This window comes from Dermacentor variabilis, chromosome 8 (genome assembly GCF_050947875.1).
Source record: "Dermacentor variabilis isolate Ectoservices chromosome 8, ASM5094787v1, whole genome shotgun sequence".
NCBI classification, from domain to species: Eukaryota; Metazoa; Arthropoda; class Arachnida; order Ixodida; family Ixodidae; genus Dermacentor; species Dermacentor variabilis.
The window spans coordinates 9,225,298-9,250,290 of NC_134575.1; the positions used below are offsets into that span (position 1 = coordinate 9,225,298).

A 24,993-nucleotide genomic window follows, 5' to 3' on the forward strand; every position below is an offset into this window, starting at 1 on the left:
TTCGGTTTATGTGTTTTATTATTTATCTAAGCTTTAATTCGGTCTGTTCTAGCAACACATTACACAAGTAACAGCTGTTGCCTTGAATAATTCACGAAGTCACGTGTCACCACGAGCGGCGTCACAGCGCCAACACGTGTACGTAGGCGCACTATAGCACGTGTACGTCATCATCCGGCTTGGAGCGCGACGGCCGCGAGCAGAAGGGAAAACGGCGTTCGGTTTGACATTTTAGGTCTTTCCACTGCGCGTAGCGATGTAGCACTTTGCAGATATCGTTATCGCGCATTGTATGATCTGCGCTTGTCAGCTCAAAATGGCCGGACCTGGTGTGGGGCCCTTTAATCTTTTTTTTTTCTCTTCCTCGAAACATCTCTATCTAGAGTAAAACTTGAAGCAGCGCGAAGAAGACGAGGACAGTAATCGAAAACAAGCACAACAGGACGAGCGCTGTATTACCATCTGAAAAATTTATTATTGGCAGTACAGCGCTCGTTTTATTATGTTTGTTTTCTATTATTGTCTTCGTCTTCTTCGCGCTGCTTCAAGTTTTACTCCAGATGAACCAGTTCGCCCAAATCAAGGTGTTCTCTATCTGCTTTGTACCACTGCCTATGCGCGCAACAGATCCGGTCGAATAAATCTCTTCCCTGCTCATTTTCCCACCGATATTCTAAACGTATCTTGCTAGTCTAGACCGCTGACCGGTTAGTGCTTCCGTCCACCTTAATACGTCAATTTTAAGAGACAAAAGCAGCAGCGCCATCTGCCGAATTCCTTGTCTTTCCAAGGTTTTAGTAACTACTACGCGCATGAGGGGGCGCCGGCTGAGGTCAGGGGGGGGGGGGGGGGGGTCGAGTTATCCGAAGCGGCATGCTTTAATTCGCATTCGAGCTAAACGAGATTTCATTCCATAGCAATGTATTGTATCCTGCCAGGACTTTTCGGTGCGTTCGAATTAAGCGGAGACTCGAATTAACCGAGCTCAAATTGACGGCAGTCGACCGTATAACGCGCAACTACGGTGTCGGCGTGCGCAGGTCAACGACAACGGGATCGTGTCGTTCCTGACCGAGGTGCCGAGCTTCTTCAGCGCCCCGTTCCCGCTGACGTACCCGATCCTGGCGCCGCTCTACTCGGACGTGGACACCCGCAGCGCGGGCCGCGTCTTCTACCGCGAGACGCAGGAGCCCTCGCTGCTGGCGCGCTTCGAGCAGCTGGTCGGCACGAACTTCGCGGCCGGCGCGTCGTTCCGCGCGCGTAGCCTGTTCGTGGCCACGTGGGACGGCGTGGGCCACTACGAGCGCAAGGCGGACCGGCGCAACACCTTCCAGCTGGTCGTCGGCTCCGAGCCCGGGCGGGCGTACGCGTTGCTCCTGTACCCCCATGCGGGCGTCCAGTGGGTGCTGGCGGACCCCAAGAGCCCCGGGCATCCGGACGCCAAGGCGCAGGCCGGGTTCATGGCCGGCGACGGCCGCCGCTTCACCGCGCTCCGGGGATCCGGCACGGACCACGTGGTCAACCTGGACAAGTAAGTTGCGCCGAATAGAAAAAAAGGCAGGAGGACCCGTTTGAGGATGACTAAATGCAATTAGCATTCCAGTGGTGGCGGGCAAGTCAGTATTGGTAGATATGTTAACGATTATGTTCATGTTAAGTAATTGTGGGAATGTAAGTTGCCACTTCGGACGCATACCCAGTGACCCAAGTTTTTTACTGTGTCAGACAGCAGCCAGCAGCAAGTTGCCTGTTCCGGTATATCCGCTGTGACCCATGCTGTCTGCTCGGTAAGACAGGAGGGGAAGGACGAAAGGAAGGGAGAAGACAGGTATGTTAACCAGGAGGGCGTCTGGTTGGCTATCCTTACGCTGGGGGACGGCAAAGGGGGAACAGAAAGGTGATAGAGAGAGAGAGAGAGGAAGACAGCAGGCCACCACATACCCAAGCGCCCAAGCTAGTAGACAATTTCGGTCACTTAGAAGAGCAGTGAAGAGGCTAAATGAATTAATGAATTAATTTTATTGGAAAAAAGGACAGACAGACAGACAGACAGACAGACAGACAGACAGACAGACAGACAGACAGACAGACAGACAGACAGACAGACAGACAGACAGACAGACAGAAGACAAGGACATGGTAAGGCATACAGATACACAAACGGGAGCGGTTGTTCCTGCTTGTTTATCTGCGTGCATTGCTGTGTCCTTGCTTTCGAAAGCGCAACCCATACCAGTATATAAGTCTAACTCGCCTAAGAAACGGCACTCATTAAGATTGCTTATCGCATAAAAATTAAGCTAGCTTGACTGAACACGATGTACTGTAGTGCGATATACGTGACACAAGGCGCAGGTAGAACACAGATGAAGCGCGCTTGATGTGCACGTATGCCTTCGTCTTGCATCACGTCTATGGCGCGCTATACGGTTCACGTTGAGTTGTTCACGTCGGGAAATTCAGAACAGACGCCGACAATTGTGAAGAAATTGCTCTTAAAATACGCAGATCCAACGCACATGTTGGAATATACGTGAAGTGGCAAATTAAATGCTGTAAAACTGCTTCAGCAGGTCATCTTCGTCGTTGCGAATACGGATTCAAGCTCACGCGACTTTCCTTATAGTATGCGTAGCTGCTTTTACGGTAACGTATAACTCTGTGTGCTTGGCGCATTAAACGTAAGTGGCCACGCGTACATGGCGCATATAAAGCAACTTCTTTTTCCGTTTTTTTTCTTCTTCCGCAGGATGAGCAACACGGCCGTGCCGGGCCAGTGGCTGTACCACATCTCGGGCAGCGAAGTGGTCGGTCCCGACCTGGTCAACGCCGAAATACCCAGCGGGGGAGCCACCTGCATGGCAGCCCGAGAGCCCTGCCCCCCAGCCACCGTCTGCCGCGACTACGACAACGGCTTCTGCTGCCACTGCGACCGGGGATTCTTCGGCAACGGAAAGAACTGCATCGCCGATGGTCAGTCTCGTGTAGCTTGCCGTAGACACTGTGCACCACTTTTAGAGTCTGTAGGGTCGCCATCGAAAGCCACCTAGGGGTGGATTTTAGAATCGCGGACGAAAGAAGACGCGCGCGACTTGTGCACCAGTGTTGCCAGAGCTACAAACTTATCAGTAGATCTTCTGATCTTTGAAATATTTAGTGATCCACTGATAAAGCTTCAGAATTTGCTGATTGTTGGCGTCTTCCAGGAAAGCAGTTGCGAAATCTGCTTTAGATTTACCGCTTTCTTCTGCTACTTTCTACGAGATCTACTTTTTTCAGTATAAATGACCGCCAAAGAACGATCAACTTTGCCCATAAACGCGGGGCTAAACTAAACTGGCTGAAAAAATGCTACGTGTCTGCTAAGCTTGAGCGCGAATCGAGCCAACGGTTTGTTTATTATAGGGACGGCTGTGCATGCCTGGCGCTCCCATTCGTTCAGCATTTCGTCGTCGGAGGATGGTGCCAGTGGTGTGTGCGAGCACGTTAAAATTACGCAGGCTCGCCGCAGCGCGTGACGGGCAAGCTGACGGGCTCGCTGAACGACGCGCCCATCGGCGGAGAGGTGGACTTCCACTCGTACGTGGACACGACCAACGGGCGCACGTACACGGCGCTGAGCCGGGTGTCGCCACCGTCGCTGGGCAGCGACCTGCGAGCGCTGCTCGTGTTGGGCGACGTCGTCGGCTGGCTGTTCGCGCTGCCGCAGGGGGACCGCGCGCGCAGCGGATTCGTCCTCACCGGTGGGTGCCTCTGGTCTTCTTCGCTGCTAGCGCGTCGAAGCGGAACACTGAAGCGAAAACGAACACACACACACACACACACACACACACACACACACACACACACACACACACACACACACACACACACACACACACACACATATATATATATATATATATGTGTGTGTGTGTGTGTGTGTATGTGTGTGTGTGTGTGTGTGTGTGTGTGTGTGTGTGTGTGTGTGTGTGTGTGTGTGCAGTTCTAACGCACTGTCGTAACCGGTTTAAGCGAACCTTTCATAAACCTGCAAGAGGAAACGTTGCAGCTCATCAGTTAATAAGGCGTTGGAGAAACGCCTTAAACAATGTCACCACCCACTACGTTGTTTATTTATTTATTTACCTCACAGACTCCCGAAGGAGTATTGTGTGAGAGAAGGATACCATGGAATTAGGAAAACAAAGGAGTACAAAGGAATTATACAAGGTTAGCGGTTAAATATGAAACAAGTCTCTAACAAATTTAAATAACGCAATAAATGGAGCAACGAAGACTGTATACAACAGCGCTAGCGATAACATAGGTAGTCATTATGGTTATCTGTGATGAATTATGGAACTAATATGTTTGAGCTTGCTCTGAAGGATATGCAGGCTCAAAAATGCCAACTATGTCGTTTGGTAGGTTATTACAATGCAGAACGGCACCGATGAATTGAAAGCATCGGCCCGGCCAAAGAAATACGCCGGAAACTGAGATGATTGTGCAAACGCCGAGATGTACGAGATAGACGAGTGAGCAAGGTGGACGGGCGCGTGCTATGGATTGTTTTGTGAAACTGGCAGATTAATGCTATGGTTCTTCGTGATTCAAGAAATGAGAGCGATAAGGATGACTTAATGCTAGTCACGCTCGAGTCGCGATGATAATCTCTGACAACGAAACGGGCGGCGTGGTTTTGAACTAACTCAAGAGAAGCGATTACGTAAGCTTGATGCAGTGACCGCAAATTCGAGTTGAGGCCTCACGAACGTCGGATATGCAATTTGTCTGGTGAGGACAGGAGCCCCGCGAAGGTTACGTTTAAGATAACCGAGAGTAGGCCAAGCCTTAGCAGTTATTGTTTCTATTTGCGTGGACCGGGACAGATTAGGTGTGATGAGAATGCCGAGGTACTGGTATGAGTTGATGCGTGTAACGTGGTTGTTATCCGGTGAGTAATATAAAGCGGAAAGTGTCTTTTTGTGGATGAAAGTTATTAGTTTGCATTTATCAGTGTTTAGGGTAATTTGTCAAGAACACCTGTTAGTAATACGGTCAATATCTTGTTGAAGGGCGACGCGATCAGAAGTCGAGCAGATTTGACCACAGATCAACGCAGTCGTCTGCGAACAAGCGATGAATGACGTTATTTCGGATGGCAGGTCGTTACTGTAAATCGGAAAATGTAATAGTTCGAGTACGCTTCCTTGTGACAGACTAGATGTTACATCGTTATTACTAAAAATGTAATTATCGACAACGGTGAATTGCTTACGGTGTGTCAAAATTTTCTTGTCCAAAATACTGTTACGAAATCGATGTCTAAGCACGAAAGCTTAGCAATGAGGCGGCGATGAGCAATGCCATCGAAAGCCATGGCGAAGTCGATGAAAATGGAATCTGTCTGTGGGCCCTGTATCCATGTTTAGAAAATTACTGTAGTAAACCCGATTAAATGCGTTTCACATGATGGTCGTCTTCTAAAACCATGCTGATGTTTAAAGACTAAATAAAACTAAATATTACCACGAAATTAAAAGCTTGTTACGGCGAGCAAGAAATAACTTTTTTCCACACACTTTAACAGATTTCATGACAAAGCAACCAAAAAAATTTTGGCGTTACCTTGCTAAGCCGGACAGCCCAATCCGTAAGATGGAAATCAACAGCATCATTACTGAAAATACGCACACAATAGTTAACTCATTCAATTCTTTTTTCCAGTCCGTATTCACCCAAGCATGCCCAGTGCAAGTACCGCTTGTTCAACGTGACTCGGCTATGCCGGAAATCGAGATAACCGAACGAGGTATCTTGAACCTGCTTCTACAACTAGATGTTAAAAAATCCCCGGGCCCAGATAAAATCCCAAATGCGTTTCTTAAGCGTTATGCAGAACAACTTACCCCATTTTTGCATAAAATATTTACGCTTTCACTGAAAAATGGTGCAGTTCCGACAGACTGGCTTCGCGCTAGAATAACCCCAATTCATAAAAGTGGTAACAAACTTTCTGTGGAAACGTATCGACCCATATCACTAACTACTTGTTGTTGCAAATTGATGGAGCATATTCTCAACAAAGCCATCATGGACTACCTAGAGTCTAAGAATATACTGTACCCTAAACAGCACGGCTTCCGTAGAGGGCTGTCCATGGTAACGCAACTCGCGGAAATAACTCATGACTTCGCTGGCATAATTGATTCTAAACTTCAAACTGACGCAATACTCATAGACTTGGCGAAAGCATTCGATCGCGTACCTCATTCTAAATTAATAGCCAAGCTTGAATCGATTGGCATTAATAGCAAATTAATAGGATGGATTTCGGATTACCTTACAAATCGTACCCAGTATGTAAGTTTAAACAATGTAGATTCTGACTGCCTAAGCGTTTTGTCCGGTGTACCCCAAGGGTCTGTTTTAGGACCAACATTGTTTCTTATATACGTTAATGACATCTCTTCTTGCGCAGAACCAGGTGTAACATTGCGACTTTTCGCAGATGATTGTGTCATTTATACTGCAATTCGTAGTAGTGACGACCAACTAAAGCTTAATTCTTCTTTACAAAACATTACCCAATGGTGCAATACGTGGGGGATGAAAATAAATATCTCTAAAACAGCGTTCATCAGCCTAACCAAGAAAAAACGACCTTTATCATTTACGTACAATCTTAAAGGCTTGAATATTACACAAGTCGACAAAGTAAAATACTTGGGTGTCACATTCTCGCAAGACTTAAAATGGGATAAGCACATCACCGATACATGCGCCAAGGCATTCAAGCAATTAGGATTTCTACGCAGAAGACTGAGTAGAGCACCTCAGGCCGTAAAATTAACTGCCTATACAACTCTGGTCCGTCCTATTTTGGAATACGGAAGCATAGTATGGGACCCTCATCAAAAGTACCTTCGCGATAAACTTGAAAGATTACAGAATAGGGCTCTTAGGCTTATCTATGCAAAGTATTCTTGGCACGACAGTGTAACGGACATGCGCAATCAAGCGTATTTGGCAACTCTTTCCTGCCGGCGTCATGTTGCATCTATGAAGTTTTTTTTTTATCTCCTCTTTAACGGACACATCAAAATCGGAAAAGACGACTATATTCATCCGCCTGGCCGTCGGTCTAGTAGGACAAACCACAATAAGTGCGTCCGGCCATTTAATACGCATTGCAATACGTTTAAGTTTTCCTACTTCCCTCGCGCTGTGAACGCTTGGAATGCGCTACCAAGCGAAGCTGTAAATAATACAAATTTAGATCAGTTTTGTTCTCTAGTGGAGCAGCTAATGGACCCTGTATAACTACTTTTGCTGTTGTAAAACGCCAGAAAGTATCTTGTAGTGTTGTATTATTTTCGTGTGTACATTTTTCTCATGTATAGCATACGATTCATAATGCTAGATTTTCTGTTTTCGTGTTCGCGAAGCGTAACCATGTAGGTAATATAATATTGATGCACTTGTTGTTGAAAAGTGTTCTGATCTACCTCATGTTTACCTCTTGTCTTTTTGAGAACCTGTTGTATCTTATTACATGCCTATGATGATGTAAGCCCGCTCCCTGTATGGGTCTGCAGAAGACCTACAGTATTGATAAATAAATAAAAAAATAAATAAAAGAAGTTGTTAATTTCAAAGTGATGCGCTACATTTGAAAAGATTGTGTTCTAGTAGCTTACCGGGAACGTTCGTTAGTGATATCGGGCGGTAATTGCTAACAGCGCTTTTATCACAGGACTTAGGAGTACACAGATAATTCAATATTTGTATTACAAAGGAATGATTATAAAAGCAATATCACAAAAGTATAAGTATACATTTACCGACCTTCTAGCATACGGTACTTCCCCTCTTGATATAGGGACTGCTGAAACAAGCGAGAAAGGATTGTGCTATAGGGTACTACTGTACATTTTAATATGTTTCGAGTTTATGTCATCCAGTGCCGGAAGAAGTCGATGTCTGGAGGTCGCTTATCAACTCAGTAACACCAGCGGTTATTGTTATACTGTGTGGGGTTCTCCTCCGTGCTCTTGGGACAAAGGAACGACAACACAATAGTGCAAACAATCACAAGGGCATTTATTGCACCTTTCATAGATCAATGCCAGCTAGCCGAGTTGCTATCCACAGAACATGCCGATGGGCGCGCGACAAATCTAGAAGTCCAACTCACCGCGACCGGATAGCGAGCGAATATGTTCGCCCCATGCTGGATCCCAACGCCTGGTCGTTCGCGCGTACTGTCACGCGAACGGTGGCGCGTTCCAAGGCGGTCACGCGAGACGGTCTCGCAGAAGCATGGGTCGGCGCACGCGCGGCACGGCACGTCCGTGCTGCTCGCTGTCCCGAACAAAAAAAGAGAAAGCGCCTTGTCTTCCGGCGCCCAAGTAGGCCCGCCTGTCGGCGGCGTTAGCAGCGCAACACTCGCGCCATCTCTCGTACTGCGCCTCAACCACTCCGACCGTCGCGGGCGCCAGGCCACGCCGCGAAGCCGGATTACAGGAGACGCGCTATGCGGGAAAAACATCAGGGGACGCGCGAGAGTCGGGCATCCCCACAACTGGTAGGGCACAAAGGCTGTCGCGCGAGAGCACGTGCCCTCGCACGTAAATGCTACGAGACGTGGCGATGGCGCGAAAGAAATACGCGTGGTTATTGGAGCATCGCGTGCTGGGAGGCCGAGGTTCGATCCCATCAGCGAAGACGTAATTATTTTATTTGCGGTAGGGAGCTGGACAAGACAGCGGCAGCCATGGTCAGCTTAGTCCGGGAATGTTTACAAAGAGAGTGTCGCTTTAAAAAACCGGCGTTTTCTCGCTCCGCGGAGTTGAACCGGCACGAAAAGCGAATAGTTTAGGGTTCGACCCCCTGCCTCTCTCCTCTCCTGAGACAATCCTTCCTCGCAGGCGGCGAGTGCAACCTGACCTCGGAGGTGCGCTTCAAGCAGACGGGCCACCACGTGACCATCCGCGGCCAGTTCCAGGGCTTCGACGTGTTCAACATGATGAAGGTGCACATCGAGGTGCGCGGAAGTCTGCCCTCGGTGACCCAAGGCAGGGGCGTCACCGTCGAGGACTTCACGCAGGACTACAACCTCCTCAGTCCGGGTACGCAGCGGTATCTTGGCGGTATGGCAAATCATGCGGAATCCCGCAAGGTGGAGGAAATATCACGAAAGGGAAAGATTGTCATCCACCCGAGTGTATACACGAAGCTACGAGGGAAACCAGCGCGGTTTTCCTTCGTAGCTTCGTGCTACACTACGGTGGATGACACTTTTTCCCTTTCGCAGTAGTACGTAGTAGTAGTAGCAGCAACAGCAGTAGTAGTTAGCAGTAGCAATAGTAGTGTAGCACTAGTAGTACACAGTAATATCGCGGCTGCCTGTTTGAGTTGCGCGCCGCCTCTTCTTTCAGGCCAGGTCCAGTCGCACCTGTCGCACTCGTTCCAGCTGGAGGGCAGCTCTCTGCCCGTCGAGTACACGGTGGACACGATCGTGTCGTTCGTCCAGTGTCCGCACATGCCTCCGGGGGCGCCGCAGCAACGCGTGCACGTCTCGCGCAACTTCATTGACTTCGCCGACAAGGACGGCATCGTCCGCTACGCGCAGACCACCAAGGTCACCGCTGTCGACGGTGAGTGCGACGCCGCCCAGATGATATATGTGCGGCTACAACTCGTTAGCCTGTTAACAACGCGTACTGAGGAACTGTAGTTTTTTTTTTTGCATTTTAACATTTGTTCCGCGTCGTTCTCTTTGCTCACATTAGCGACCAATAGTGCGTCACATATTGTCACGATGGCTCCATGACTCGTTGGCTCAATGACGATGAAGAGCTAGACAGTGGCAAAAAACTGTGACTCACGAAAGTAACTCTTTATTGGGCTAACTTGTTGTGCCCATAAGATCAAGTTATACACTCAAAGCAAAACGATAGCGGCGAGCACAGCCGGCGGTCCTCGAAAATTCGATCCGTGGGTGGGACGCGTTGGCTACACTGCTTGGCATATAGACTCCAGCGTGATCGCTGGGGCTCGCGTGCATTCTAGAATGTATACAACACTATTCGCGTCGCGCATGATTGCACGAAGTGCGGCGACAACATAGACAGATAGATAGATCCAACGACGGCATTCGAGAAAGTTCCGATGAAAGCGTGCTATGCGTCGGCCGATAACATTGTGACAGCGGTTAGCCAGTGAAAAGCGCTCACCGAAAAAACATAAGCAATGTACGCGTGCACTCATACTTCTATGTCGGAACACGTGTCGTAATCAATACATGGAACGCGTACTATAGATCTGTACATTTTTTGCCACCTAACGATCGGAGTATATGCCTGCGAATCGCTACCACAGCGCATCGCTCGCGCACTCGCGACAAAAATGTAGCGCGTCGCATACTGAACGCGCGAATGCGCCCATATAATACGTGATTTGACGTAAATACGCATCTACAAGGTGTTGTAATACGTGAAATAGTTACTCCTTGAAAAGCACCGCAGATCGAAAAGAAATTGGCGCACTCAACTGTAGTTGATGTCTAAGTAACGCGAAGCATTCACGATTGGTAGAGAACGGTTGTACGAATAATGTAACTGTCGTGTAGCGAACGAGTTATGTATACAGATTGTATGCTGTAATGTTTACAGGTATATACTACGTAAGACAGAGTGTTTGAAATGGCGATGTATAGAATTGAAAGCAAACTTGAGACACAGTGACCCCGGTGCGCACTGTCACCCTGATCGGCCCAGCAAACAGAATTGTTGCGTTTAAGCGCGAATTAAAAGAAAATCGAAAATTTTTTTCGCAACCTATAGCCAAGCTGGAAATAAAGCCCACATCCTATACTATATACGTCAGTCTGAATACTGGAAGGCGGTCACTCCCCGCGCTAAGTATTATGTGGGTACACTATCGTACATTTTGCCTGAACTTCTTAATAATCTGAATAAATGTGGAATTGATCTAGGTCGTATACTGCAGTTCGCGAACGGCGCCACGTGATATGTTATGTCCTTGAACAATTTTTAACATCGATTTCCTTGTAATGCATTAAATCGAATCAATTTTGCGTTGTTTTTTGTTAGATTCCTGTATGTTTCGTGTATGCTCCTGTATTGCCTTGGGACCGTGGGCTCTAGTCAAGCTGTTCAGCATCTTTTACCCACGGCCCATCCATCGCTTTGATGGAAATAAAGCTCATTATTATTATTATTATTATTATTATTATTATTATTATTATTATTATTATTATTATTATTATTATTATTATTATTATTAAAACAGCGAGGTTATTACATAGGCTCCCTAAAGGGAGTAACGTGACTTCGCTCGGAGAACAATGGTTCGCATTAAAAAAGTGACGAAGCCCGTGACGCAAAGGAGACGCGACTCCGGTGTGGAAGAAGTTCGGGGAAGGAACGTATAGCTTGCGGACGAGGCAAAGGGAGAGAGTGTCTATACGAAGCTCTATCCTGGCAGCATGGCGGCGCCGCATGCATTTGACCTCTCCTGCCACCTCTCGTAACGTAACAATTTGAAGAAAAAAAAAAGAGATGCCTGCGGGGGAATGCTTCCTATAGACGGTGAATGACAACTTCCCGTGCATGACCGAAGCCTTCCGACGGTGTGCGCGAGAGTTCGCGTCCTTCAAGCGGCTCGCGTCGCCCTCGCCTGTGGTGCAGGTAGCGACCCGTGCCAGGGCGTCGAGTGCGGCGAGCACAGCCGCTGCGTGCCGGACGGCGCCGAGAAGCGGTGCCAGTGCGACGTCGGCTACGAGACGCTCACGCTGCCGCAGCGGGCGTCGGCCGCCTGCGTGGACGTGGACGAGTGCCAGAGCGGCCGCCACAACTGCCACGTGCACGCTGATTGCGCCAACACGGACGGGGGCTTCGCCTGCCGGTGCCGGCCGGGTTACACGGGCGACGGCGTCAGCTGCCAGCGTTAGTGGCCGCCCGTGTATATTCGTGGCATGCCGACCTCAACGAGACTTGCTAAGATTAAGCTGTGCGGTTTTTACGTGCTCAAACCGTGATCCGATTATGAGGCACGCCGTGGATGGGTGACTCGAGATTAATTTTGACCAGCTACGCGATTCTTTACCGTACACCCGATGCACGGTACTCACGAGCGCTTTTGAATCTCGCACGAACTCCCCCTCCGCATCGAAATGCGGCCGCCGTGGCCGGAAATCAAGCCCGCGACCTCGGGCTTAGCAGTGCGATGCCACAACTAAGTGACCACTGCGGGTTACCTAGACATGTACATGGCAAATTGCGTGTACTGAATTACTTGCAATCAATTTCATATTTATTGCGATATCAACTGCGCGTGCACTGGAGGCACGTTGCCGCCGTCGGCATCCCCGTGCTGTTCCGAATAAAGCCCAAGCTCCAAGTGCGAGCAGAATACGAGCGACCCGTTGAGCGTCCCACGCGCTGCATGTTGGTGGTCACGTGATGTACTACGAATGCGAATAATGGTTGCTCGATGCGCCCCGTTTCCCGCGCGCTCAATGTTCGAGATCATGTGATCGAGACCGCTCTGCCACAAGGTCGGGCTAGAGGAGGAGAGAGCGCGTTCCTTAAAGGGACACTAAAGCGAAACAATAAATCAGTTTAGACTAATGAAGCATTGTTTGAGAACCCTGCAGGCAGTCATTCCAAAAGACTGTTTGATTATTAGATGAGGAAATGAAGGTCCAAGTATCAGTATTCGAATTTCGCGCCGATACCCCAGCGGCGGTACGTCAGCGTGACGTCAGGGATTCCAAAGTATGTTTTCGCATTCGGGCCGCGTTGGCTGAGTAAAGGTTCCCGAAACTTACCATGTTTAATATTTGGTTCCTTTAGAACACAATGTAGTCAATCTGTACCGCTATATATTATCAGTAGGCCCTAGAAGATGCCATTAAAATCCAAGACGTCACAACCACCAGGTGCGGGAACTCAAGTAGGCGTCGCCACCCGTATTTCATTCTTGCGCTTTTTCTGGCTTACCAAACGTCTTATCGTTGTAAGAGTGGTGTTTTTGGTGTTGTAGAAAGGTAATTTACTGATGCAACAGAAATCATTTTTTCACTTTAATGTCCCCCTAATTGCGAGCTGGTTCCCGACTAATGTATAGGGCGCCGAGCCGTGCTCCCTTCAGGGAAGCAGAAATGATGCCCTTTCCCATCGTCGTACGCTGAAGTTCATCTGCTGCGCGGGCACCCTACCGACGGGCGATCATGCAAGGGCGAGCCGAGAACGCCTGCTGGTGGCTGCGTTGCGCGCTGTCTTCCCGCGCGTGTAGTGTTGGCGGTCGCGTAGCCGTTGAAGCGCTAAAGCGAGCGACTGCACGAAACGTTTTGTCCGCTTTACGACGACCACGGGCGCTCCGCTCTGCAGCCGGCGTTCCCCATCGCGCCAGCGCTGTGACAGCGAGTGCTCGTGGTCATCGAGTGAGAAAAGTTCGCGCTTGTCTAAGTTCATCGTGCTTGCTTTGTTAGTAAGCGAATGTTTACTGTAATCTATATGGAATACAAAGCCTATATAGGGGGTGACCATTCTTTTTATTTTTCCAGAATTTTTGAAAATCCCCTGTTGCAGATAACATAATCCAAAGGCGCACATTACTTGCACGAGAAATCGAAGTGCGTATTCAACTAATTAAAATAACTAATTATATTTCTAATTATTAAGATATTGCAATCTACATGTTACAATATACGAATTGCACATACTGCAATTTAGGAATTGTAGCCGGTGGGTCTGCAAGGCGTATCCACTTGGAATTAACTTCCACAATGACACCATTTCGGAGATATGCGCCACCGAACTCGCCATAAAGCTTCACTGTTCCACATTTTTTTTAACAAAACGCTCTTTTATGCATTGAAGCACAAAAGTAACTGGAACACTCATGTATTTCGTCCCACACTTTGGGAAATAATATCTCGAAACTGCTGTCATCCTGGAGATTCATTTCAAGTGACGTCTTCCAAACTCACCGACTGTGATTCGTAAATTGCGATATATACCGTACAGTAATTAAGAAGTTAATGAATTTGTTTCGATTTCTCCTGAGAATAACGCCTGCCTCTCAGAATAATCCAGCTCCAGGACAAGAATTACGCTACGTGCCACAGGAAATTTTTTTTTTTAATTCTGGAAAACAAAAATGACCACCACGTACTTTGTGTAAATGTCTAATACTTTGCTATTACTGTTAATGCTTCTCCTTTCGGGCGACACTACGATTTTCTTGTAATTTTATAATTATCGATTAATATTGCCTGCGGTAACGTTCAGTGTAATGTAATTATTTTTCTCAGTAATCAATATAACCAGTTACCTTACTGACAAGGCAAGTTGTAGCGATACGACACAGCTTTAAACGCTCTAAACGCTCCGACACACTGGCTATAACTACTTCATCATGTAACTGTGTACGTTTGATCTTTTGACACCACTCCCATCTGTAACGCTAGATGACATAAGAAGACAGGTGCGCTACACTTAGAATTGTTCAATAGGCAAATTAAAGCTTGTTAAACAGAGGATAAAGCAGGATAGCTTTCATAGAGCAAGAGGATAATCATCTACAGATTCTGCGCCAAGAGCTTAGCAATTTCATTTCCGCATTCTATAAGGAAACAGAGGTTCGGTTAACACGGGCGTGACAACTGATTTGAACGTGATACGCCTCTAACAGTTCCGGCACAGTCCTTACTTTTGCCCAAGGTGTAGCGCCTTCGCGTACACGAATAAATAACTGAATGAATCTTTCATTCTAACGGGTTGCCTTTCTGTTTCCCCTGCAATGCGCGCAAGTCGCTTGACACCGAGCTGTCGGCCACCCCGCAGGGCTGGAGGCGCCGACGTGCGCCTCCCTGCGCTGCGACCCGGCGGCCGAGTGCGTGCAGCCGAGCCCCCGCCACCCTCCGCAGTGCCGCTGCCCGGTCGGCTACACGGGAGACGGCAGCACGTGCGTGCCAGCCGCCACCGACTGCCGACAGAGGCCGCTCATGTGCGACGAGCACGCGCAGTGCCAGTACGACGCCCCGACCAGGACGTACGGATGCAAGTGCGTGTGTGCATACATACCTCTCGCCTCGGCGCTGTGTCTTGCCTCGCCCCCGGAGTGTATAACTCTCGGGAGTACTTGTTATGCACATTGTAGCGTGAACGGAACGCAAAAAAAGGCGACAGAAGGACGGGAACGCGGCACCGACGCGGTCCTTCTGTCGCCTCGTGTGATCCGTTTGCGCTGTACGCTGTATACATAATGCCATACCAACTAGCCCACCAAACCGTCCTATTGAGTATTTAGCTTTTTTGAGGAGCACAAATTGACGCACTTAAACACTGAGAAGGATAGACGACAGACGCGGTACTATGATCAAGCGAGCGCTAGGGGAAGGGAGCAGGTGAGCGTGCTGAAACCCCTTTAACTTCGTAAAGTAGTGACACTCTCCTCCTCCGCCTTCACTCCTCCTCGTTTCTCTCTTTCACGCTCCCTCCTCGACCGTGGCGCCGCCTACGATGCTCGAGCGCAGCAGACGACCTTTCGCAGAATGAATGCACGCATAACAAGGCAGTGCTCTTGAGGCGTTCACGTTGGCTTTCCAGCTCCGCGTAACTTCGTGTACAGCATAGAATTTCTAGTCGGATGGTTATACAAATTCAGTAACGGCAGCTTCTGTTTCATTTTTTGATAACTATTTCTTAAAAAAGTATCTGAAGGAGTGTTAACGCTGTGCGTTGACGACTGCGAATGTATCGCGTGCCCTACAATTAGGTACGCAACATTTGTCAAGGGCGTGTCGCAAGATCTTGTTGCGAATTGTTGCAAATAACACGTTTACGATCAAATGACAACATTTTGACTTCCAGCAAGCCCTCAGCCTAAAGAATCCGCGCCGCCCTTACCGTGTGAATTCGCGGCGCGTATCAGCTATGACGTACAAAGGCTGACGGAGATCACTGCTCTGAAGGTTCGAAAGTGTATTACAAGCTACAGTGCCGCCAACGTGCGATCTTGCCAATCTAAGCGCGCGCAAAGGCTCAGAGGTGGGCGCTGGTGCTATTATGCTTCTCGTGTCTCAACGTCGACAGAAATACCACGGCCGATCATCGAGACGGGACTCTGTGTACACAAGATAGTAAAATCAGTTTTTAGCATTCGTGCGCGAAGCGCGGGAGCGCGATAACAATGCTTTACTCAATCTCAAACAAGACCACTATGGGCTTCAGTAATTTTTTTCAGGTTAATGACTTATCACGAATAACACTTCATCGTGCGTCGGTTCGTCCGTTTACTAAGTGACGTACTTGTCGCGAATCGAGTTGCATTGAAGTGCATGCATTGAGGACGGTTGCACTCCCTCCGAAGTAACATTTGCGAGACATGGCTTTGTTAGTGAAGTCATGATCGCGCAAGGAATCCCCCCGCCATGACGCGGCCGAAATTGCGGCAAGTGAAATGACGTTTTATCTATAGGTCAAAATGATATGAAACGGCATTCGAGTTGCAACTTAACAGTTTATTTTCAGCATAGATGCATTACAGATTTGCCTTTGCAGTCACAAGTCCGTGTGCACCACTTATTGTCTCATTGCGTAAATAAACGCACCAGCCTAAGAGTCCTACAGCAGGCGCGTCTCAATTAGGCATAGTAACTGTAGAAACTGATAGGGGAATGCACGAGCAAGCGAACGACTATACGAGCAAACAACTAAACGAACGACTAAACGAGCGTGCGAACGAACGAGCAAACGACTAAGCACGAACGACGACTAAACCAGCCAAGGAACGGGCGGGCGACCGCACGTTTTCTATGCGAGTGCTCCACCGCCGCATCTTCAGCTTCGCACACTTTAAAGCTCACGCGAATTAGCACGTACGTCTCAATTACCTATGATGCTGTCGCTCGGCGACGAACGCACCGCGTAACACGGTTTCGGGAGAGCACGCACGCTTTTCATCGGTGCCTCTGTATCGCAAATCCACCGGGCGACCGCCAACGAGGAACACGAACAAATGTCGCAAACAAAGCTAGTCTATCTAAAGAAGGCTAGTAAGTAACCACAAAAGGCAGAGAGTTGCTCTCCTGAGGCACTTTCATGATCGAGACTGAAATTTTGTCAAAAGGACTGCGCTGAATCTTAAAAATTTCGTAATCATGTTATCGCACGCAACCTCGCGTGCCCGCGAACTCAAGCCGGTTGGCGTACAAAACGATTATGCGCACCAAATACGACTAACACGACCACGTAGTGCGTATATAAACAAAGCAGACGTTGCGTAAAAATCGTGTTAAAGCGTGCGTAAAAATGACAACATGCACAGTGAACTGTGCAATATCTGCTACGTTATTGCCCGCAGCACAATACGCAAGCCTGGCACATCTTACCTCACAGACTCACAACTTACCTCGCATAGTCGCGCGGAGGAAGTTGGTCGGAAGTTCTCCCTCCCGATTCGGTGAAGCCATGTCTTTCTTCTTAACCCGTCGCGCTTACCGGACGGTATCGCGAACAGATTCTTGCCTTTGCTAAAACTATATTGGCATCCGAACGCGCAGCAGGTCATGGTCACAGAAAATGACGTGAAGCGACGTCGCACTTGCCACAAAGCATCCTTCAAGGCGTTCACAAAATCCAAACAACACAGAATAGGAATGGCGCCAACAAGCGCCACTTCTCGAGCAAAAATGGCACTGAAGCGTGACTGTAAACAAACGAAGCCGGCGCAAGGGGCCACGTGACGCCATTAGGCCAATAGCGACGCGGCGTCGGCTTCGGCCAGACCGCTCGAGGAGGAGGCGGCATTCTTCAAAGCGTGGCAGTACTTTACGAAGTTTAAGGGGCTTTTGAGCGTGCGACTCCTCCTCCTCCTCCTCTTGGCCGGCCGTGACAGTCGTGCGTACACCGCCCGCGCCCTGTCTCCGCCTGGCAGGGCTGGGCAAACATACCTTGCAAATGTATCATGACACGGTACAAGATACTTGGGCAACAAGTACTCGAGGTACAGATACAAGATACTACCGTAATTACTGTATCCGACACGATACTGTATGTTTGTAAATTAAGATACTTCGGTAAATTCGCAAATTTCTTATTATAGATCTATATAACGTAGCAGCAAACACGTATGCACAAAAATGGTTGCTTGGAAATTTATTAAAGGGACCCTGAAACGCTTTTGACGATTTTCTACAAACGTACTGAGTCGTTAGAGTAGGTCCTTCTGATCATTAATTGACACATCTAAGTGCTCTGCGTAAAACGTGTAATTTATTATAAGGTTTTAAAAATGCACATCGCTGCCGATCGCAGCGCACTGCTCGGCGGAATTTTAAGCCGCCCCTACCCATATGACCGAAATCACCCATACGACGTCAGTGGGGCGAGCTATCCGATTGGCTGACCAGGGCGCGTGATCGATAATTTTTCCAACTTTATGGTAAACAAATGATCTTCGTAATAGTTGGAATGTTAGTTAATTTGTTTTTATGAAAAGAAAGTAGCATAAAGAGAATGCACAAGAACAATTTTTCAGTACACTTAAGCACTTCCGGCACACAGCAAGTGTCGTCTGCTTGTGTTACAACGTACTCCATTTTGACGAGAGCTCCGCGGTCACAGTTGGTCTCAGTCTTTTCGCGAGCACTATGATTCGACTTTGTTGCCTTGTGGACTGCAAACGTAGCGACTGGCAATATGTCAAGCTGCGACATCGTGTCCCTCTGCAAGGCAGCGTACGAGCGAACTGGCTGCTGCGCATCGGACTACCGCTATTCGATCGGCGCCAGGATTTGCGCGTTTGTGGCCGTCACTTTACACCGGCAGATTACTAACGCAACAGCGTTTCGCGAGTCCCGTATTAGGGCAAACGTAAGCTAAAGGGGACAGGGTCTGGCCGCTTGACTGTGCCGTAACGGGATGAGCCGAGATGAGCAGAAGGGCAAATGTGAATGGTCTGCACGGTGCAGCCACCTGGTGGCATAGAGCGCAACCATACACAGTAGCAGCAACGAAGCGTATTCTTCTTTGCTGCTGGTGCGTATTTTTCGCAGGAATGTAATCATCGACACGTTGTTTTTATAAATGTTTAAAATGTTTTACACTTGGTTAGAGCAATATATTAGCGCTTTCTTTGGCTGGTTAAGCGCTGCGCCAACAAGTGTCTGGACCGTGTAGACCGATCACGCCGCTCACGTACGTCTACGCCAAAGTTCCTTCATCAGCTTGAGTTTATGCCTCCATTGATTTGCCGAAATGACCAGCTTGCCTATGGTTAACGGAATACCAGACACGTTCGGCGCTACGACAGAATGCTCGCAACGCACGCTGCTTCGATAGCTCTCGCTTGGGGTCGACAGCCAAGCGGCTAGCGGAGAGGTCTTGCGCGGGCGGGGGCGGGCTCCAAAACAACCGGAAGTGGACGATGTGACGTCGCATCGTGACGCAGGACCAGTGAAGGCGGTGCGTAGCCCCGCTCGCTCGGCGAACGAGTTGAGGAGGAAAAGCGTGGACGGGGAGGAGGGTAACTTCTAATCGCTTGTAGCTCCATTAATACGTAACGCTTCACTTAAATTGTGGTGCGAATGTTCTACTTAAGCTGTGCCCTACGCGTCTACAAAATTTGTCCGAACCGTTTCAGGGGCCCTTTAACTCCGATCAACATTGTTTCATTTGAATAAAATATCTGTTAGTATCTCAAAAGCTTTTTCTTGTTCAAAGTGTAATATTTTCATACCTAAATAATGTGTGAATGCCACTAGACGCAAGGCAACCCCATTCTTGCATTCTTCAGGCTTCGTAACAAAGCACTGCGCAAGAGAAACTTCGATAACGACATATATAGAGGCATCAGAATTTGCGCAAAAGACGCCGCACGCATTGGCGTACGCAGCACAGCACGGCGGCTGCGAGCAAATGTCATGGCGGCGACGCAACTAAAAATAAAAAAGTCAAGAAAACAAACGGTCGGCTGCGCGCAGATATTCACGCGTTTGTTTTGTCGAGACGGCGTGAGCGCCACCACGTGACTCTGCTACACCAGTAGGAACGCGCAGACCTCATCGCCTGCCCTCGTTGGAGGGCTCTGGCGGAAAGATAAAGGAATGTCGCTTCCTTTAGTTTTATTCAGGTGGCTTATATAGTGGCAGCAGTTTCGACTTGAGAAGCGGAATTCAGCCAACGTTTGTAGTTCCGCGCGATGATGTTGCGATAGCACTGTCTTGTATCTTAAGATACACGATACATTATTTCGTGTATCGGGAATACAGATACTGATACACGTGTTGCCAGACGTATCACGATGCAGATACAAGATACCCAAAGAGTATCTGAGCCGGTATCTAAGATACATGCATCTTCGATACTGCCCAGCACTACCGCCGGGTGCGAAGGCTGCAGACGAGCCGAGACGGTTGGCGGTTGCACGCTCGCTGTCTTTCCGCGCGGCTAGCTCTGCAGAGGTCGCGTAATCTCAAGTTTCTCGAAGACGCGTCGCCGCAGAAGCGCTCGCTCCCCTCGGAATGCGCTGCTCATGTTTGCCTGCGCGCGCGTGACGGCATGCTCTTAATGAATTAGTAAGCGAATGTGTACTGTGCAGTTCGTGTCGGCCGACAAAACTACGAACGCGTTACCTCCTGTCTGATGCCTTGCTATCGCAATCGGTGACTTGCCTTTTGGGCGAAACTGCGACTTTTTCCGTTATGTTTTCAAAAGACTCATATATTGCGCACAGTACCTCAAAGACATGCGCAGAATCGCAAGACTACGAGCGAACAACATAAATAATACTACTCTATAATAATAATAATAATAATAATAATAATAATAATAATAATAATAATAATAATAATAATAATAATAATAATAATAATAATAATAATAATAATAATAATAATAAATTAATTCAGCATCGTTTCTGCATATACATGGTTCGTGCCTACTAAAGCCCCATAGGGCCGAGCTACAGACAGCAGAAACCGGGCTAGTACACAGATGGGCATATTGCTTAGACTCAAGCAGCAAAATAAGGTTCGAGTTGTCCACGTCAGAAAACGACATTACAAAATAAGAATGCGAGAAACACAAGCAGATTGCAGCAGAGGAAAAGCACGCGAACACAAGGAACGCGTCAACGTAAAGCAGTTGGTAGTAGTGGCACTCGTCTGTGTGTGTGCGCGCGCGGGGTGTCCCCAATTGGTGGTCCTGGTGCTCGCAGGTGCCGCACGGGCTGGCGAGGCGACGGCAGCTTCTGCGCCCAGGAGTCGTGCCTCGAGGCCAACGACTGCCACTCGGACGCCCAGTGCACGTACGACATGCAGATGGACTCGTACTACTGCGCCTGCAACCCGGGCTTCTCGGGCGACGGCTACGTGTGCTACCCGCACGGCGGGGCCCAGAGGCCCGGCTGCAACGTGGTGGCCGACTGCCACCCGCACGCCCAGTGCGTCTACAACGCCTCCGCGGGGCAGCACCAGTGCCGCTGCATGCCGGGCTACCGCGGCGACGGCTACCAGTGCGTGCACGGCCGAGGTGAGGCGTCAACGTGGACGGGCCGAGGTTTTGGACCTCGTGGAACGACGTGGAGTGAAGACCAATGCATCCGTCGGCCTTCCTTGTCACTGTCCGCTTGAGGGCTGGATTATTTGCGCATTCTTTTCGAGGTGGCTGCATCTGCTAAACACACATACGCTCATATTCTTGTTTTTTTTAAAATTATTTTCGTGCTTCCTTGTTGCATACGATAGGGGAACTAAAATCGCTGTGCACGTGGTCTTGTTCGGGTATAAAATTTTTTGTTGTTGTAAGTTATCGCTTGTGTTTAGCGCTTGCGCTTGTGTTTCGTTTCGTGTCCTTGTTCTTGCATGCGCTACATTCGATGCCATTACAAGAGTGACGCGTTGTCTCTTTCCCCGTAAACATGACCTCCGAGATATCTCCGAGGCTTGCCGCATGATAGTCTTGTAAAGGCAGTTTCTTTACATGTGACATGCTGATTGTGTGTTGTACTAATGTATTTACTCACTCCTGCTATGTCTCAGATCTGAGGCAGCAGTATTTGTAAATTTAAAAGAAATCACTAGAGGGAACTCTGGCGCTAGTGTCTACGGGAGCCGCAAGTATGGCGGTTCAGCCAGCATGGGAATGAAACATATGGTCCCGTAGACTTCCTTTAATTTGACTCCGGTAAATTAGAATTTTCGGTTAACTCATCCCGAATCAAGGTCGCCTCTGGCGCCCCTACATTTCTATGGGCCCAAACTTTCGTTATTTCGATCCTAAAATTGACCGTCGCCAAATAAATTAAAGTTGACCAGTCAGCATGCACACTCCTGCCCCCTACTATGACCTTCATAGCAAGCCCTTTAGTGTCAGCGTCTGTCTCGACGGAGCTTAGCAGAAAGTGAAATCCGTCGATTTTCGCCCTGCCTTAGGTAGATTTTCAAGTAATAACGGTAGCTAATAATGTCAGATTACGGTATTTAGCCGATTCCAACGCGCGCCTTTTTTTTTTTTTTTCTCTCAAGAAAATTGGGCCGGAAATTGGCTGCACGGAGCACTCAAATAGGAAACCAAAACTGCGTTTGTGTGCTTTGCCGCAAAGCACATTCAGAATGCGGCGAAGCTGACCTTAGAAAACGTAATACTTGCCCATGTTTCTCACTAAAAAATCGAGGTGCGCGTTGTTTGCACTTTGTTTAGCAGCTTTTATGCGATTTCTACGTTTGTTTTCTGCCTTTGGCACACAGAAAGCGGGCGCGCGTTTGTCTCGGGGGCGTGTTAGAGTCTGGCAAATACTGCCAAATGAATCGCCAGTGTGTTGTGGTGTTTTCTCGGCATCTTGTTTAATTCGACCCGCCGGGTGATACTATCAATTTCGACGGTCCCGTCAGGGTCGAATTAACGGAAGTCGTCTGTACATATATTTGCCTAAATTTCATCCTTCTGCCTTCGAACAGCTTTGTGAACGACTTCGGAAATTTATCATTTTCGGCAAAAATGTTTTCTCATAAATGCAACATTTTGCAATGGTTACACTTGTGAGCAAAGATTAATTGTCTTGCTGCGTTAAAAGAATGAGTGCTTAGAAGTATAGAAATAGATTCGACAAAAAAAAACGATAAGCGCAATATCCAATAATCTCGTACGAATGTATAGGAGTCCCATATAAGAACCCCTTCGCATATATCGAATGAGGTATGTCCCATACGATCCCCATATCATTCATATCACATCATATGAGGGTAAGTCGTATGTTACCGCCTGAAGCATATAGGACGAGTGCTATACGATTATATGAATGTATAGAGATTCAGTATGTGAACCCGTGTGTATTCGTATATTATATTCCCCCATATGGTGCTCTTTTGCTATAAAAAAGTGACAGGCAACGCTAGTGCTGCTATACATGTTTTCAGTGTCTGTTAAGTCGTACCATTGCACTGCTTTAATTTCCTCCAGCGTGAGCCACTTAGCCGATCTCAAATTGTTGCTATTCCTGTGTTACTTTAACAACAATGACAACTGCAAAAAATACTATTCAGACTTTCAAAGGAACAATAATTTATTATGACACGCTGTTTTCTGTCAGTATATATGCTAACACGAAATCAGAGATGGAACGTTTGTTTCGATTCCAACAGCATAAAAGAGGGGAATATGAGAGGGAAAATATGGGCAGGTTGGCCTGTATCGGTGTGAGGGAGTACAGGGATTGAAAGACTAAACAAGAAGCATGAATTTCGTAATTAAGTATGGCGTCCCTTAAATAATAGAAACTAATATTCGATAAATTTCGAATGCAGTCTACTCCCGTTAATTCCACCCTTGGACCGCAAGATTTCGTTGAATTATACGAAAGGTCGAAATGCCAAACACCCGCAAAATGAACAAATTCAAGTATTTGTTATTGCTCAAGGTACTCTGCAATGTATTTATGTTTCTTACTGTTGAAGCGTGACTTAGCTGGCATGCGCCAACGAATGCCGTCTGCCTCAGCGTTGGACTGAAAAACAAGGTTCTAAAAATAAAAGTAAAGTAAAAAATGAAACAGCTTCGCGCCTGATGACGATGATGATTTATTGGCATACTCTTTTAAATGGGGCGGTGACAAGTAGTCGCCTAGCCTGCTTGAGTTAAGCAGGTATGCTATACATCCTTTTCATTCAAGAATTTTTGTATGCATCTCCTTAACCTTTTTTCGCATACTCAAAACTTCTACACCTATCTTGTACCGGTATCTATGTCTGTAACGGATTCGGTCGTATCAGTCTCTTCCCTGCTTTTCTTCCACCAATACTTTAAATGTATCTTGCTTATCTCGACTGCTGACCGCGGTTGATGCTTACGTCCCCTTTAGATCCGAGCGCTTCTGGAACGTGTACGTACCGGTCTCACCGGGTGAATCCCTTCGCATTCCGTTGGGATGTGCTGAGTGGTCTCCGGACTTTTGCTGCAGCAGACATATGGCTCATCTTGTTGCTAATGTTTGCTCCGGTATGTTTTTGACTTTAGACAACCAGCTCGAGCCTCGCCCTTTGTGTTATCGTGCAGATTTTCCCTTCTAATTTCATTATTCCCATTCTTGGTCTTTTCGGTCTTTTCAGTCCACGGTCTTTTTCGTTTCCATTATTTGCAGCCGATTTACTGTCTTTATTTCTCTCACTTTCTTTTTGATGATTCCTGGTTTTATATTTACACTTCCAATTATCCTGCACTTGGTTGCCAACTTTCTTGACCTCTTATTGCTCCATTCTGTGTTCTCGCTTTTGAGGTACACGCACTTGTGCGCTTTAGCCGGCCATTTATTTTCATCCGTGTTTGAGAGTACCTCTTCGAAACTAATTTCGCACTGCGCTTTACTGACTTCAAAACAGGCCCAATCCATGTCACCCTGCACAGCCTCATTTGGGTTTTTACCGTGGGCTCCCACACCCAACCGACTTATCGAACTTTGGTTGATCACTTCTAACCC

At 47.9% G+C, this 24,993-nt stretch overlaps 1 protein-coding gene across 2 annotated transcripts in view; it reads left to right on the forward strand.

Annotated features, from left to right (window-relative positions):
- Positions 1 to 24,993, forward strand: part of Ndg (Nidogen) — a 61,159-nt gene that overhangs the window by 30,992 nt on the left and 5,174 nt on the right. Inside the window, exons 2-9 of one of the 2 annotated variants that reach the window (XM_075701086.1) lie at positions 1,041 to 1,531; positions 2,750 to 2,973; positions 3,501 to 3,743; positions 8,916 to 9,116; positions 9,426 to 9,644; positions 11,700 to 11,957; positions 14,862 to 15,081; positions 21,238 to 21,551. In XM_075701086.1, the coding sequence (XP_075557201.1) occupies positions 1,041 to 1,531; positions 2,750 to 2,973; positions 3,501 to 3,743; positions 8,916 to 9,116; positions 9,426 to 9,644; positions 11,700 to 11,957; positions 14,862 to 15,081; positions 21,238 to 21,551 (2,170 nt within the window). The remainder of the gene's footprint in view (positions 1 to 1,040; positions 1,532 to 2,749; positions 2,974 to 3,500; positions 3,744 to 8,915; positions 9,117 to 9,425; positions 9,645 to 11,699; positions 11,958 to 14,861; positions 15,082 to 21,237; positions 21,552 to 24,993) is intronic. The other variant, XM_075701087.1, reaches the window with a different exon arrangement.